The sequence below is a fragment of the Bacillus rossius genome, chromosome 3 (assembly GCF_032445375.1).
Source record: "Bacillus rossius redtenbacheri isolate Brsri chromosome 3, Brsri_v3, whole genome shotgun sequence".
In the NCBI taxonomy this organism is placed as follows: Eukaryota; Metazoa; Arthropoda; class Insecta; order Phasmatodea; family Bacillidae; genus Bacillus; species Bacillus rossius.
Window position 1 is genome coordinate 37,469,488 of NC_086332.1, and position 16,090 is coordinate 37,485,577.

Here is a 16,090-nt window from a genome sequence, read left to right on the forward strand (position 1 = left end):
CATAGACGGAACGAATCACGGGGGACGGAGAAGAGAGTGTCCTAAGGAAATACATCGGACCATGGCAACGTCCGCCACAAATCCAACTTGAGAAATTTTCGCTGGGGAGACAAGTGATGTAACCACTCAGCCACATTGAACCACTGTGGCCGCATTAAACAGAGATTACGAGAGTTTATCCGCGTCAACTGAATCGCAACGTAACAACACTATAGTATCGACCCAAACAGTGGAGATCAAAGTGAAAAATAGGGACAAAATAAATTAGCAAAGAAGACAGGAAGGAAATAAACAATGATGATGTAAAACTTGAAATACAACTCAAGATTTCACGATTGTGTCTGGTAATATGTATCTTTATTACGTACCTGAGCGACATTATGAATAGAATAAATAAGAGAGAAAAAGAAGAAAAAAAATGTGTGTGTATTTCTCAGATCAAGCAAAGTATTTTTAAAAGATTAGTTTGAGTTTAGGATCAGTGTATTTTCAAGGAATTTCTTCCCTTTTATATCTGCGCAAAGCCTTAAAAGAAGGGAAAAAAAGCCTGCGAGGGCATACATTTCCACAAAAAAAAAAGGGGAGGGGACAGTAATCTCTCGTTAGGAAGCTTGTTACTGGCTTGCCAGGAACATAACGTCCTGTTTATGGGATTACATTCCGAGGCTCGTGGCAGCCATTGTGCGATTCTCAGCACCAGCGCGCGAGAAACGACAATAAAAACATTCCCTTTGGAAGAAAAATGTTCTTTCAACAACAACGACAAAAAAAAAATTAGGAAGATGGTCTTCCGAAGTCACGAGAAACGTGTGTCATTTGACATCATTAAATCGAAGAGAAGATGTGACGTCTGTGTTGTATTCCCTACACTGGGTACGCGGAGTAATAATAATAATAATAACGTATTTTCACCTGCTCTCTTTCTCTCTCTCTCTCTCTCTCTCGAAAAAAAAAAAGAGAGCAAACAGAATTTCCTGACATTTCGCGAGGGAGATAGATATAAATTGTCTGAGCTCTGAATTGTATGTCGCCTCTCTTGATTCCTGCCATCGTTCCACAGACAACTCCCCCCTCCTTTCTACTACCATTGTTATTTTCTCCGCTACACCCACGCGAGTGTGTGCGACATTGTTAAAAGGAACGCGGGGGCATATTGAATCCCGAATTGGAACCTGGTAAATGATTATAGGCACAGAATTTTTTTTGGACTAGCTACTCTTTGCACGTCCTCGTTGTCATGGCAACCATGGACAATCAAACGAGGAAATGATTTTTTATAGATTTTTTTTTTTAATTTCGGAGAAGTGCTTTCTAGCGAAACGTGACGTATCTTGTTTCGGGGAACTACTGAGAAGAGACGCTGTCGCCATTGGTGACAATACGGTGGCGAATCACCGAGCGAAAACAAACAGACAATACAACTACAGAACCTCGACATTTATTTTAAGCAGTAATGCATAAGCAGGCAAACAAATCAGTGAAAAATAATTTTTTTTGCTGCTACATATTTTGTGTTGAGGCGTACCAGAAATATTTCATCTCGTAATCACATGTTTTTTTTTTATTACAAAACAGCATTAAGTATTTCTCGCCTCTGTTACTAGGCAATTTGGCTAGCCGTCAAGTAGTTAAATTAACATTATAAACCTAAAACTTTGTATTTGCTAGTAGTTATGAGCCCACCCAACAGATAGCGTCACATGTGGAGAAAAACATTTTTTTCAGTTTCTACTGTAAGAGTCGCACATATATACCAAATACACTAGAGACTAATACCGGACAGCTGCAAGAATTATTATTATTATTTTTAAACCTGCCGTTGTTTTCACGTCAGTCCGATAGGTGGCAGACGCTATGCCCAGTATGATAATGTATCTGTTTAATACATGTGTTATGACAACAAAAATAACTTTCTTTTCTTTTGGTTATAAACTTTTTTTTTAATATGGATGCAGATTTATGGGAGGTATAAACCTCAAATTCTTAAAGTTAAAAAGTTAATAATGTTTGAAACACAATAATATTATATGTAATTATAACATGTGTCGTATAACATATTTGTAGTCGCACCTCTTGCCGCTAGGTTATTTCTCACACTCTCGCCTCTGTTGTTGGTATGGATCTGTACGTTATTAGTGTATAGTGTATGCGTCTGTACCTATCTCCCTCCTTGCTCTATGGCGCCGACCGCGAAGGTTCGTTCCCTTTTTGCAGGTGTGGTTCCAGAACCGACGCGCCAAGTGGCGGAAGCGCGAGAAAGCCATGGGCAGAGAGAGTTCCGGCTTCATCCACGCAGAGCAGTCAGGTGAGTAGCCCGACGAACAACTTTGAATCTCTGCCGGCAGTTCTTAAGATGGGTTTCCATATGTTGCAATTTTATCCGTCGCGTGGCATCGTTACGTATAACCCTGCGACACGTCACGGTGCAAAGATGTTGGGATTCCCAACGTGTAATTCATCCGTCACATCGTACCCGTATCAAAAAACAAATGTTACGTCTCGTTGGCACACCAGAAGGGCAGTTCATTAGTTATTTATATACCTCAGGCTTAAAATAAGAAATATGAGAAAGTCACATCTTTGGTGGATGTCAAAAGTATTCAGAAGTACGGTGGTCCGAGTTTTTTTTTTTTTTTTTTTTTTGGCTGATTCGAAGTTTCAGGCAGCGAGTAGACTGTACAATAACTTTATGCATCCAATGGAATTCGATTTTATCTTCTGTGTTTGTTCAATTGGGCTGGAAAATGAAGAAGAATGACTCGCCACCCGTCCACACTGGTTGTTTCTTCAGGCCGTGACTTCCTTTGAAGTGACGGCGAAAGACCGACACATTACTGATCGAGCCCGTTGCGTATCTTCGTGTCAAGTTTTGTCACGCAGCGCTGTAACTATTCCCGTCCACACGTGCGCATGTCGGTTAAGCAAAGGGGCTACGTTACGGACGTTTGCAATATGTGGATACCCAACTTTAGCCGTCGCGTCGTCAGCGACGACCCACGGAGGTGGTCCCCTTTTTTAATCCATTCTCAAACACTGTGAAATTATCACAGAAAACACGTGTCTGGTACTTCGAGGAAGCCTTCTTTTTTTTGAGAAAGTGCATTCTATATTGAATCGTTCGCAAACAACCCTCACACCCCAGGAACGACAACCATCCAAATCCTAGGTACTAGATACTTTTTTTTTAAATTATTTAGCACGATGATATGCGCCAATACAGCAGAGGACGTAGGGCATGCTTGGCCGACTCGCTGACCATAGAGTATTGTCGTTAAGCCCCCACGGGCCGGAGGGGGCGAGGGGTGGCACCGGTCCTCGCTGCGATAATGCAAAACTTCGCACAGTCAAGCGAAATTGCACAGTTGAACTTATGTGTGTGTATCTCGGTGGCATAAACCACAAAATACACTTTTGGGCAAAATGCACTTTACCATAAAATTGACCATCTTTTGACTATTCTTTGTTTACATACAACATTAAGAGCGACAATATGTCAAGAATTTACATATTTTGGATAGAATAAGTTGAGTTAAGGGAAGAACTAATTTAAATACTTAAAATTGCTTTCTTGAAAAAAAGTTTTTTTTATGACATAATTTATTATGCCTCCGAGGTACAGATACATATATACACACACACTTTTAAGAACGCGTTGCCAGTTATTTTCGCACCTTTTAAAATTCCAAATAAATTGCAACGGTGGTGTGTTTTCTCAAAAAATAAAACGATCAAAACTCAGACCACACAAGAGTAAAAAAAAAAAAAAAAAAAAAAAAAAAATCCTGCCACCGATGTGTAACATATATTTGAGTATCAATTTAAAACGAAGAAATAAAAATATCTTTAATTTCATCACATTAAATGAACTTCCCTGCGGTAAGTTTTGATGCTCTATCACAGTATACTGATTTACAATAATAAAAGAGTCTGGAGTAGCAAAGATTTTTTTTTTTTTTCGGTTAGTGGAATTCATAGGAGTGTAGTGGGCGTTAGGGCCTCAGTGTGTAATTTTTGTTGCCGCAAATACATAATGATGTTTTGTCATTTCACAGTTTCGGTTTTCCCTAGCCTTAGCTATGGGTTTTACGCGCCCCGACTGAAGCCGGGCGAGGAAAGGTGCATTCCGAGACTAGTTGCGGAGCACCGCACAGCGAACACAGCGACGCTCGAGAGGCGAGGCCCGACCACGGCTCTTCGCCGGCGGCGTGACAGCCGATTGCCACTCGCTTGCGTCACACAAAGTGGAGGGGGGTTTGCTGGTGGGGGGGAAGGGAGGGACGGGGGAGCGAATAGAAACGACGAGAAGGGCTGGGGCAGATTGGAAAACAGCGGTAAAAGGGGATTGTGTAGCGTTGAATGCCGTCGAAGCAGAAGTTTTCCCGTGTCGTGTTCGGAACTGATAAGCCGTTTGGTAAAAAAAAAAAATCCGGGACGTGTGTGTGTGTGTGTGGTTTGGAGGGGGGATAGGGAGGAGGAATTATTTTTTTAAAGGGTGCCTAGGTAGTGGTGGGGATGCAAAATACTGGGTTGCGTCAGAGGGTCCCCCCCCTCCCCCTGGCGGTCGAAACACGGCGTGGCGCGAGTAATTAACGACAGTGGACGGGCCCGCGGGTAATCGCGCGCTCCGCATCTGTTCGGAAACCGAGACGGCCAATTACGGAAATGAAAGTATTTTGCCATCGATCTCTCGTGTAGAAGGGGTTGAAAAGGCGGTTGTGGTGAGGGGGTGGGGTTGGGGGGGGGGAAAGGGTTCTCTACTGTCAATTGTCGCGCGACATGCACTCGCGACAGCGACACGCTAGTGCCGCGTATCACCCCACCCACCCTCTTAATTTTCCTTGGCGAACCCAGACCCACTTCGCGTCGTCGAGGGAGGTTTCTGGCACCCGCGTGCCGTGTAGGCTTGTCTCAGATTCGACAGCTCTCGAAAGCAGCAACGGTGGTCAACATATCCTTCCGGCACTGTTGTTCTGTCACCGGTATATTTTGTCAACAACTTCTTTTGGCTGTCGGAGTTCGTAAACAAACATTATGGGTCGATTTGCAAGAGACAGTTGAGAAATAGGTACCACTAGTTTTTATAACTAAATTTTTTTAGACAAGTTAACATGTCACAGACTTTATTGACTGGAAGGAAGGAGACAGAGAAATTTTTAATTATTTTTGTTTCATTACATAGACTAATACATCCTCTCGCATTATTTCGGTTTGGTAATTAAGGGAGTGCCAAAGCATTATTTTTTTGTCTATTACAACTCTCTGTCATTAGATTTACAAAACTTGTCATCGTTAACGAGTAATATATAAATTCAATACCTTAATTTTATGGTAACTAGATACTTCAAATAATTTTTTTTTGTAAAATCATTGAATTTAGCATGTTACTAATTTCTGAGAACACCAACTGTAATAATCTCCTAATTTTGCACTTTTAAATGAGATTTTAAAATATGTTTATATTTAATCTCTGCTTTAATGAAGGAAAATTTTCATTATTCAACAATACAAAATCATGTTTGTTAAAATCGTTTTAATGCTATCCCTCACTCTGAAACATACCTATTATGTGTAGGCTACACTTGTTCCAACTGAAAATATATTAGATCATACAGATCTAGTTTTCAACACCTGCAAAATAATTTCTTCATCAATTTCACCCAAATGACTCTTCTTATTTGCAATGAATACCAATAAACTTTCATAAGAAAATCAATTTCAACATTTTAAAACTAGTATCGCTATTAAACATACCTAATAAATACTACTGGGTGATACAAACATTTTTTTTCAAAATAATATTAAAAAATGATATGAATATTTTAACGCTCGGTTGGATATTAAATTTGTATGACATTGCTTTGTCTTAAGGGTTATTTAAGTAGATACTTACATATTTGTATAGTCGTGAATTGCCGCACCAGATATTTTCTAAAGTTAATTGATAGCTGTGAAGTGTCATACAAGTGATTGTAGCTATGAACACTTGGATGTTTCTTCACCGATATTAGATAACACTTGGAAAATATCTAGAAAAAATATTCGTGAAGAGTCAAGAAATGCAAGAGAACTACTGTGAAAAATTTACAGGAATAAAATCAAATAAAATGACGACATGATAGAGCGACACCAAAGAACGGTCTGCATTAAACCTAGACAAGTCCGAAATAGAATGCTTTCGGAATAATACGCTACGTGTTTATATCCCTGACTGTTTCACTTCTTCCTGCGATGAAGCAGCATGAACGGGCCGTTAAAGGCAGCTCACAATCGTGCGCGGCGGGCGTAACCCAGAGCTGACCATAGAGTGCGCGCCGATTGACCGATTGACCGAGCCTCAGAACCGGCCATCTTGGTTTCAGTCTCCTGACATCTCCTCGAATACGCTGTTGGACGTGTCCTTGCCCCAGCACTTCTCCAACCACGCCGACTGCGTCACTTTGTCCGCGTCATTTATGACGTCACTGTTCATACTCTCACAGCGAAAACTGCGTGACGGCAATATTTCACGCCAGTTAATAGTCTTGACCGAACACAATCCGCAGTTGATGCAACGATACAAACGATTGCAAACATTTTTTTATTTTTTATTATTTAACTTTGCGTGATTGTGTACGAGGGCTATTAGTAGAGTAAGCTCCGTTTGGACATTAAAAAAATAAATAAACTCGTAAGACAAAGGTTTTACTGGCAGTTTTATTTTACTACAGACCTACTTTACATTTTCACCTAATCGCCATTCATTTCCGAGTACTTTCCGTAACGCTACACCAGTTTCTTTAACCGCTCTGCAAATAAATTCGCCTAATGGAAATAAAACCAATTGACATTCGTAATTTTGTAATTTTTTTCTATGATTGCTGACCTATGTTTCATTAAATAAACCAAAAAGAGACGCCCCTTTTTCCTCCCCATAAACGGTATCTATAAATTTTCGACTCGAGTACGGAGATGTTTACTGAGCGCCTGTACTCAGGCTACACGCATTACGTATTCGAAGTCCATGATGCATATGTCCAAGACGTCCGTTCCATTCCCATTTGACTAGCTCAGCGCTACTAGCCTTCACTCGAAGCAGATAATAAAATAAATATTTTAAATTTTTTTTCATGGGCTATGTGAAGGCGTCTAAAACTCACGTTGAAAACAAATTACTTTCGCGCTTGGTTGAAGCAAACAAAGAACCCAGGCAACTGAGACTAGCCAAACTGCTACACATGTAAGACTGGCTAAAAAATCAATGGTAAACATTACGTGACCTTTCTCAGTTTATACACGGCTGAGGCGATAAAACATAACCAACCTGCTATTGCCTCCACAATAAACACAGCGGCCACGACCGCGATACGATTCCAATTCGAGGCACAAGATTGTTCCGTATTTCCACAATGCTTTGTTTGTATTCTCTTCATCTTCATGCGGATAAACATTGCGCACCCTTCTGCAGTAATTAGGTCTTCTCTAGTAAGTTTTTTCCACGAGATATTATTAAATAAAAATGATGTCTAATAATAACATAATAAAAAAACTATTATCTCATTAAATGTAACAGGCCATAATATTTTTTTTAAATAGCTGGTTTTATAGGCACTAAAGGCTTATCTTGAGATCTTGGTCGTAAAACAGTGATAAAAATAACACAAAACGGCACCCAGTCGGGTACTTTATTCTACATATACACTAAAAACCTATTATTAATGAATCGAGGTTAAAGATGTTGTTATACGTTTTATGATGTTTTGTGTTATATGTATTTATATTTATGTGTGTGAAGTGTGTGCGTGGAGTGAAATTTCAACAGAAGTAAAACTTCTGGTTTATTAGGTATAGAGAGGGATAATAGTATATTTACATTTTCAATCACACTATTCGCATAAAAATGAATGATACTTGTAAAGTTAATTGCACAAATAAATAACTCTTTTCCATACGAATAAACAAATTATAGATACTTTAAATTAAATAAAAGAAAGTTACTAAAACTGAGGAGTAGACAAACACAAGCAGCGTTACGAGAATTCCGTAACATTACTGCTGCGACATCTCTACCTCTCCCCTGCCGTCTCCCCCTCCGGCCGTTACAACTAGCATACATATAGCATGCAACGCTACGTACCTATTCCACCTCACCCCCCTTCCCCCATTTGCCATCTTTCAATTCGACCACTAGCGCATGCGTTGGAGTGGCGTCACTGCTGACGCACTCTCTTCCTTTACCGGTTTCCCCACCACCTACCTAACTATTCCTCTCATGCGATCGGAATTCTCGTAAAGCTCAAAAATGGTAGCCCCATAAGCAAAGAAGTTTCAATTCAAAAAGATTATAATTTTTAATTAACCTAAAAAAAATTACTGCCAATATTTTGGACTACACTTAGCATGTTCATTTTTGAAAAATGCTGCGGTACAGAGTTTTGAATGCCTTTTGAACTTTATGGAGTTTGTGACAGTTTTTGGTGCAGATTTGTAGGTAAGCTCAACACAGAAAGGTTAGGAAGGCATAAACATCACGCAATCCAAATCACTGAAGTACAGTACATATGTATGTCCATAAAATAATGTCCCGGTTATAAATTTTAATAGTATCAACTGTAAGCGTTGTAGAGTTTTAGATCGAGGTCACAATTAAAGAGTAACTCAAATAGTTTTAGATAAGCGCATACGCGAGTTCGGTTTTTTTTTTTCGCTTGCAGAGTCACCTACGCAAAGTGGCGCCTCCTGAGAGTAAAGCGTTTTGTGTTCTGCAATTTGCTGAGAGTGAATATGTTATTTCAGCCCTGCCCATTTGATTCTCTTTGTACGAGAGTGGTTGGACGTCGAAGTCCCTGACCGTTGGATTGGTCATAATGGTCGAGACGACAGAGCTCTTATTCACTGAACTCCACCATCACCTGATATAACGCTATGCGATGTTTGGGGCTTTATAAAAGATCGTGTCTATGTTCCGCCGCTACCTAATGATTTGCCAGAGTTGAGACACAGAATTGAAGAGGCTATTGCTTCCATTACTCCGGACGTGTTAACAAAAGTGTGGGAAGAATAATTTGGACTTACAGTTATATGTGTGCCGTATAACTAAAGGTGCACATATTGGACATTTTTAAGAAAAACTAGTTTAGTTTAACTTAATTTGATGTATGATTTGTTCTAAATAGTCTAAATTAAACTGTTATAATGTACCATTGAAACTGGGATATTCTTTTATGGACATCCTGTACTGCCACCATAGTTTAATTATGTATATTTCCCAAGTGCACAATTTATTGGTGTGTGTTAACAGGGTTGCCAGACTTCGGGATGCATGCCCAGCTGGGGCTGCCGCCACTGCCTCCTGACCCCTTCTGGCCGGGCGCCGCTCTGGGGTTCGGCCCCATGTTCGGCCTGGGCGGCCTGCCCCCAGGCGCCGCCGCCGCCCTCGGCCTGCCCTGGGGCCCCGCCCCCGGCGGAAAGTCGCCCGCCGCCTTCCACAACCTGCTGTCGCAGTACGTGCTGGCCGGCGGCGGCCTGCCGCTCGGCCTGGGCTTCGCGGTGCCGCCGCCCCCGCCGCCCCCGGCCGCCGCCTCGCCCTCGCCGCCGCCGCCCTCGCCGCCGCCGCCCGCCGCCGAGTCGCGACGCTCCAGCATCGAGGCGCTGCGCTCGCGCGCCAAGGAGCACCAGGCGCTGCTGCTCGGCATGGGGGCGGCGTCGCCGCCTCCGCCGGCGCCGAAGCACTCGCCCCAGGTGCACGCCAAGTCATAGGCGCCGCCCAATGCCCTCTCCGGCACGGCCGTACGATAGTTCTGGTGCGAGTGCTCTTTCCGGCACGGCCGCAGGATAGTTCTGGTGCGAGTGAATAGCGACCGAAGTTAGAAGGACAGAACCTATTGATTCCTTTTTCAAATTGCGATTTATTACGTATCAATCTGGGTGCAAATATGTATTTCCAAGACACCTTCGTAAATATCACACGTTATTGTATAAAAAAAGAAAATTATAATTTATTAAACAAATTATTTCAGTATTGGAAAATAATTTTACTATCATAAATCATTCACAAATAGGTATTTTATGAATCAAATTGTGATGTTGGCACTTTTTTCTTTATTTAAAAAAGTTTAAGCTTTTTTGCGTGTAGAAATTGTATGCCTAAACCAGCACCTGTGATGATAAGATTATTTATAATTTACTAATAGTTAATTGGTTACTTATACGAAACCCCAAATTACGACACATGTCCCTCAGACTTTCAGCGACTGCTGTAAATGGCGCTGAAAGCAGAGAAATAAGCAGTCACTGTACGTTGGCGGTTTCAGTGACTTGTCTTTTATACACATTGCAATAATTTCTTCAAGCGCTTACTAGCGGTTGAACTTTAGAGAAACCATCTTTTATTTCGTACAGGCGAGTCAGCCAGCAGAAATTCGTTTTTGGATCGTTGCTACTGTAATAATTTTATGGGCATTATTAAAGAAAGTAGTCTTCTTGTCATATAATGTTTTGTCTTTGCCACTAAACCCTCTAAATTGCCTACATTATAAGCCTAAATATTCAACTAAAATTACAGACTATTATATTTAACGAATATATTTTTCAGGAAGGACTTCGACATTCTTTACGCAAAGGTAGAAACTGTGTTTTGTTATAGGTGATTAGTAAAACTGATTAGGCCTGTTATTTTTAAAACTGACTTAGTGTCATTAAAGTGCAGTCAAAATATCTTGGAAAATTTGTGAAAGTAGCTCGTAAAAATTACCCGAACCTGAATACAACCTGTTACTGAGTAAATTTGAAAAAAAAAATTTTTTCTATGTTTAATGTGTAGTTTTACGGTTAATATATATAATCATATTAAATACACAATTATGTTTCAAGCATTTATGTTACCGTTTCGGTGATGATATCACGTTTTAAGTAAGTTTTACGATAGGTATGTGATGATGTATCTTCTGGATGCTACCTCTTGAAAGTGAATCGGATGTCACTAAATGCAAGCTAAATGACATAATATAATTAAGTAAAATTAATTTACGTTTTATTTATCTGTAAAACTACATTATAAATAACTTTCTCAGTAAAGCACATTTTAAAACTGATACAAGATTAAGAACATATTTAAATTTATCTTAAATAGATTCTTGGTTATATGATGAAGTAACCAAATATAAGTCATGCATTTATTTTTTAAATTTAATTAAAATAATGTCTCCAGAAATGTCTACAAGTATATCAATATTCCACTAACTTTAAATAGACGCCAAACCTTCTATGGCGTTTATGCATGGTTGAGGGATGAAAACTTTACCTTCAATTTATATATCAAATTTCCTTTTCGGCTGGTAGTTCTTCAGGGTGTGTCGGATACATATTCGGGGCCACAGAAAAAGTAGAGAGAGACGGTGACGTCACTCCCGTGTTGGCGAAACTTCCTTATTGGGTAGTCTCTTCTGGGAGTGGCGTGTGGGTAGTAGGCGTCTGTATGCAACCAACCTCAGTCAATACAGACGGCAACCGAAACCATTAAATAATATGTAAAAATTAGGTATATCCTGCATAATAATGTTAATAACTGATATATTTGTATTAATTGTTTACTGTATTCCTTTTGTCAAAATACTGTTGTTTTATTTACGTGCTTAAAATTTATTTTTACGGCCATGCAGAGCGACATTTTCAATGTTTTTTTTTTTTTTTGTTTCACAAAATTGCTTTTTACTTAATAGTATTTCGTTTTGGGGAGGTTTTTTGTTTGCAACTCAAACCCAACATCTTTTCCGGCCCATTTTCGATTTTAGAAACAAAATTTGATAGTTTTATATATGACCTCAAAATACGTAATAATATTAAATTACTACAATTAAATACATTTATAACCATTAAATACCTAAAAAAGCAGAACAAATATTTTAAATGATTGAAAAACACTTATCGTTACAATACAAAGCACACCCCAACTCTTAATCGTGCTTACTATTTGGTGGTTTATTTCAAAGTTGGTTATAGCATAGGGACTAATTTCAGATAAGAGCTTGGAAGCACCTATCTAGTGCCAGGGATTCGGGAGTTTAGTCGCTGTGCCGAAATATCAACGGAAATTCCAAAAGTCCTTACGGTAATCACAAAGCTTCAAGTTAATGCGGATCTTAAGTTGGTGGGGGAGGGTGTTTTGGGGCTAAATCCTGCCTCGTTGATCCGTTACGAGACCCTAAATTTGACCCGGAGCTCGTCCCTGTCTGAGGTGATTGCCACCAGAACAGCGCTACCGTCTCATTAACCGCGACCCCTTACCTGCGCCCTCCCGTAATGAGAGTCACTCGCAAATAACGGCTGTTTGCGCCGAGCTCAGTCGCAAAGGGGTTTCCTAGTCCATCAACACTCTGGCCTCCTCGCCGCTCCCTGGCACTTTCGGTGAGCGATATTAGCGCTCTCTCTCTCTCTCCCTCTCTCTCTCTCTATCTCGCTCGTTATTAGATCCGCGCTATTATTTATTGCTAGCGGCGCCGTGCGCGCGCCTGGGAACAGCTGCAGGTGCGCGTGAGAACTGCGGCTTGATTGCCTCGCATCTCCCTGTGCGTTCTCTGTACGGTCCGCACTCGGCCGCGCGGGGTTGCCACGTATCCCACGACGTGTTCTTGAAATTCAAATTTCTCTCTGGTTGGGCCCGTTCTACAATGGCACGTAGACTACCACGTCTGCTGCTTCCGCAATGCACGGGAACTTAACAAATGGGCAACCAATGAGATTGCCTTTCAATGTTACGAAATATTAATTTAGAAAAATAAAATAATTATGCCTCGTAACCATAGCACTGGCAGAATTACATAAATAATAAAGAATTAACGGCAAATCAATAACAGAACTCTAGATATTTTTTTAACTTGAAACAATATTTAACGCATTTATAACATAAACAAACATGGCTACCACCGCAGCCATGTACTCGGCTTCTACTGGTCGCACGGAGCAACGTAAATGGAAGAGCTCATCACTGACGAGCTAATGCGTACGTGTCCGTTTCCGGCCATTGTAGTACGGGCATTGCAAAAGGCCGGAATTACAATAGCCCGTCGCCTCCGTCCGTAAAAAGTTTGGAAACTGCATACATTTTACGGACGGATGGGTGAAATTATAACCTCCAAGTGTCAGCTAAGTTTTTGCGTGTCAAACCTCATTTTATTAGATGGTTTTAAAATTTGTTAAATTTTTTAGCTGCGTCCAAAATTATTTTTTAACTTACCTTTGAACACATTTCAAAAGCTATATATATATATATATATATATATATATATATATATATATATATATATGTATGTATTTTTTTTTTCAATCAAAACTGGTCTGAGTCACAGAACGGAATCACGTATGGTAACCCTGAAATTGTGAAAATAAATACCAGAGTGAAAAAAAAAAATCGAGTTTAATGAGTTTTAAGTGCTTAGCTTACATATTGGTTTAATAAAATTACATAAGATTATTTTTTTCCAAAATTTAAGTTTTCTCAACAGTTTTCAGCATTAAAATAAAATAAAAAAATACCATGACGTACGAGCGGAGTGTTGTAAATCGCTAGGCGGCTGACGGATATACAGATGACGAACGGCGGGCGTAAGACAGACGTGACAGGCTATTGTAATTCAGGCTAAAGAAATCCTATGCTTTATAAAGCTTGATAATAGAAGTTTATTCAATAGCTTGAAATTAACTCGCTAGGAATAATAGTAAATTTTTCCATCACAAGTGAGTATTTTTATTATAGTTTTTTAAAACAACACATCGGTAAGGAATGAGCGTTTAACTTCATTAAAACAAAACAAAAATGTTAATTTTTATTTTATCCGTTTGGAGAAAAAAGTATGTGTGGAATCGTTCTAATTTTGTCTTCCATTATTGACATGTCAAAGATTGAACATACTTATTCACTAACTTCTTACTCCATGGTTTTAAATTTTTTTTAAATATGATTTGTCGTCACGTGACTTAAAGTTACTGGGACTCCGATATAATACTGGGCTCCGAACCTCTAGGTAACCAACCCAATGCTCGTAAATGTGAGTGTTGAGTTTGAACCCACTACCCTTACGGTAAGACTTTTTAAGAAGGAGTCGCAAATATAGAAAGGAAAATTTCACCCAACTTGTTTAAAACCCGTATTTACGTATGAAACCATGTATATTAAACATTCTTCTTCGAAACCAGTAATTATACAGTAGGAGACTATAATTTTTGTTTTATTTTATAATTTTAATTTGTAAAAAAAAATGTTGTTAGTAACCAAGTTAAAGTTTTAAGCATTTATTTTTCTTCACAAATATTACGGACATCGTCTGCTGCAAGCACCAGCAGTCTCTCGATGCTTCTGTATCGTATCCAGGCTCGGCGATAACTTACAAAATGAGAGAGGCATCGGGTGTAGGAGGTTATCTAACCTGATTACACACTTTTTTCATTTAAGGCCCAAAAAAAAAATTTCCCTGCGTTAAATGTACTTATTTTCCCTGAGGTAAACTTTGATTAAAGTGTGCTTCGAAGTTTTTTTTCCATTTAATTTGTAAACGCAGTGCTGCGAAACTTTATAAGTGTGCAAAACCTTGTGCCTGGACCTTACGTTATCATAAATGAAACAAGTTAATAATTGAGAATAATATAAAAATATACAATAATTTTTTTTCTATTATTGGTTAAAAGAAAAGCCTGAACGATAAAATATACCACGTGTAGTAGTACGCGGTGTATCCTGTGAAACATTGAAGACGTAAAGGCCAGTTTTGAAGAATTTTTTTTAGAGTTGCTATTATTCTTCTGAATTCCATGAAATTCTGAGAATTTTTAAATAAATGACAGGTTCAGCGAATTTGCAACCAGATTTATCTGAATTCGAGAATTTATTCATATTTAAAATCTTGAGACGATTTTTTTCGCTGAAATGCTGTGAAGCCTATGTAAGCGTTCACTTTTGCAGTACCTACGTTCACCCTTATTAAAATTTACAGTGACGTGGAAACGATCTTTCTAGTTCACGCAGAACATCGTTGACAGCTTACTATACATTTCATAATTTACACGAGATTAATAACTAACAAGCGTGCAAGTTGGGCTGCACACCCCAGCGTCACACAGGGATACACACCATCGCTCGGGAGCTAGCGGCTGAAACGACACGATCAAGGCCGAAATTGACACTGGGCCCGCTTGAACCGCTGATTGTCCGCGCCGGGAGCGAATCCGCATGATCGCCGGCGTTGATTTCTCGCGACGCGAATATTTTGATTTCGTTCCCGCAACAGCAAACACGCAAACCGTTTCCCTCCCGCACCACTTTCACGCGCAGTCAGCCCGCGCGACTGAACTTCGTTACCACTAAATTCCGTGCTCTCATTTCGTCACATGAGAAAGGGGGGAGGGAGAGAGAGAATGGAGATAAATAGCGGGTAATAGAGAGAGAGAGAGATAGAGAGAGAGAGAGATGAAAGGGATAAACACATTGGATTTGTTTTTGCAATCGTGTTTCTAATCGCCCGCGCGCCTGACGTTGGGTGGTTTGAAATTCATGACGAATTTACCGAAGCGATCACAGTAGGCACGTGTCTATTTGGAAGGGCATTAATGTTCGCGCGCGCTAATCGCGGGTGAGTGGCGGAGCTCGCGGTGAGGGGATGATGATTACAGAGGGCGCGGAGAAAGGGGTTGGGTCGGGATATTTGGCAAATCTGTGGCCCGAGGGGCTTAAACTGCTACAGTGGCCAGGGGCCGGCGCCACAGTCTTGGACACCCGCGCATCATTTCGTCAAACGCAAACAGCACTAATGATCAGAACACGTTTCAATTGTTTGATAATGGTTAAAAGTATTTTTGTCTAAATAATTGCGTAGTTATCAATGTAACACACAAGTCAAACAGACGGACATATTATTTTTCAAAGTACTATAACTAATTTAGTTTTCAGTTATATAAATTATCTAAATAGTGTTTTTTTAAATATAACATTAAATACATGACTGTCACAAAATTTGTTTAGGATATAGCTTTATAGATAACTACGTGAAGCTATTTCCTTCCTGATAAAGACTTAACATTGGATCGTGTTAATTAACACTGGGCTGGACTGCTAAATGTACAT

The 16,090-nt window shown here is 39.8% G+C and overlaps 1 protein-coding gene across 1 annotated transcript in view; it reads left to right on the plus strand.

Moving 5' to 3' along the window:
- Positions 1 to 9,735, plus strand: part of LOC134531271 (paired mesoderm homeobox protein 2-like) — a 73,527-nt gene extending 63,792 nt beyond the window's left edge. Inside the window, exons 5-6 of the mRNA XM_063366963.1 lie at positions 2,215 to 2,305; positions 9,278 to 9,735. Of these exons, the coding sequence (XP_063223033.1) occupies positions 2,215 to 2,305; positions 9,278 to 9,735 (549 nt within the window). The remainder of the gene's footprint in view (positions 1 to 2,214; positions 2,306 to 9,277) is intronic.
- The last annotated feature ends 6,355 nt before the right edge of the window (positions 9,736 to 16,090 follow it).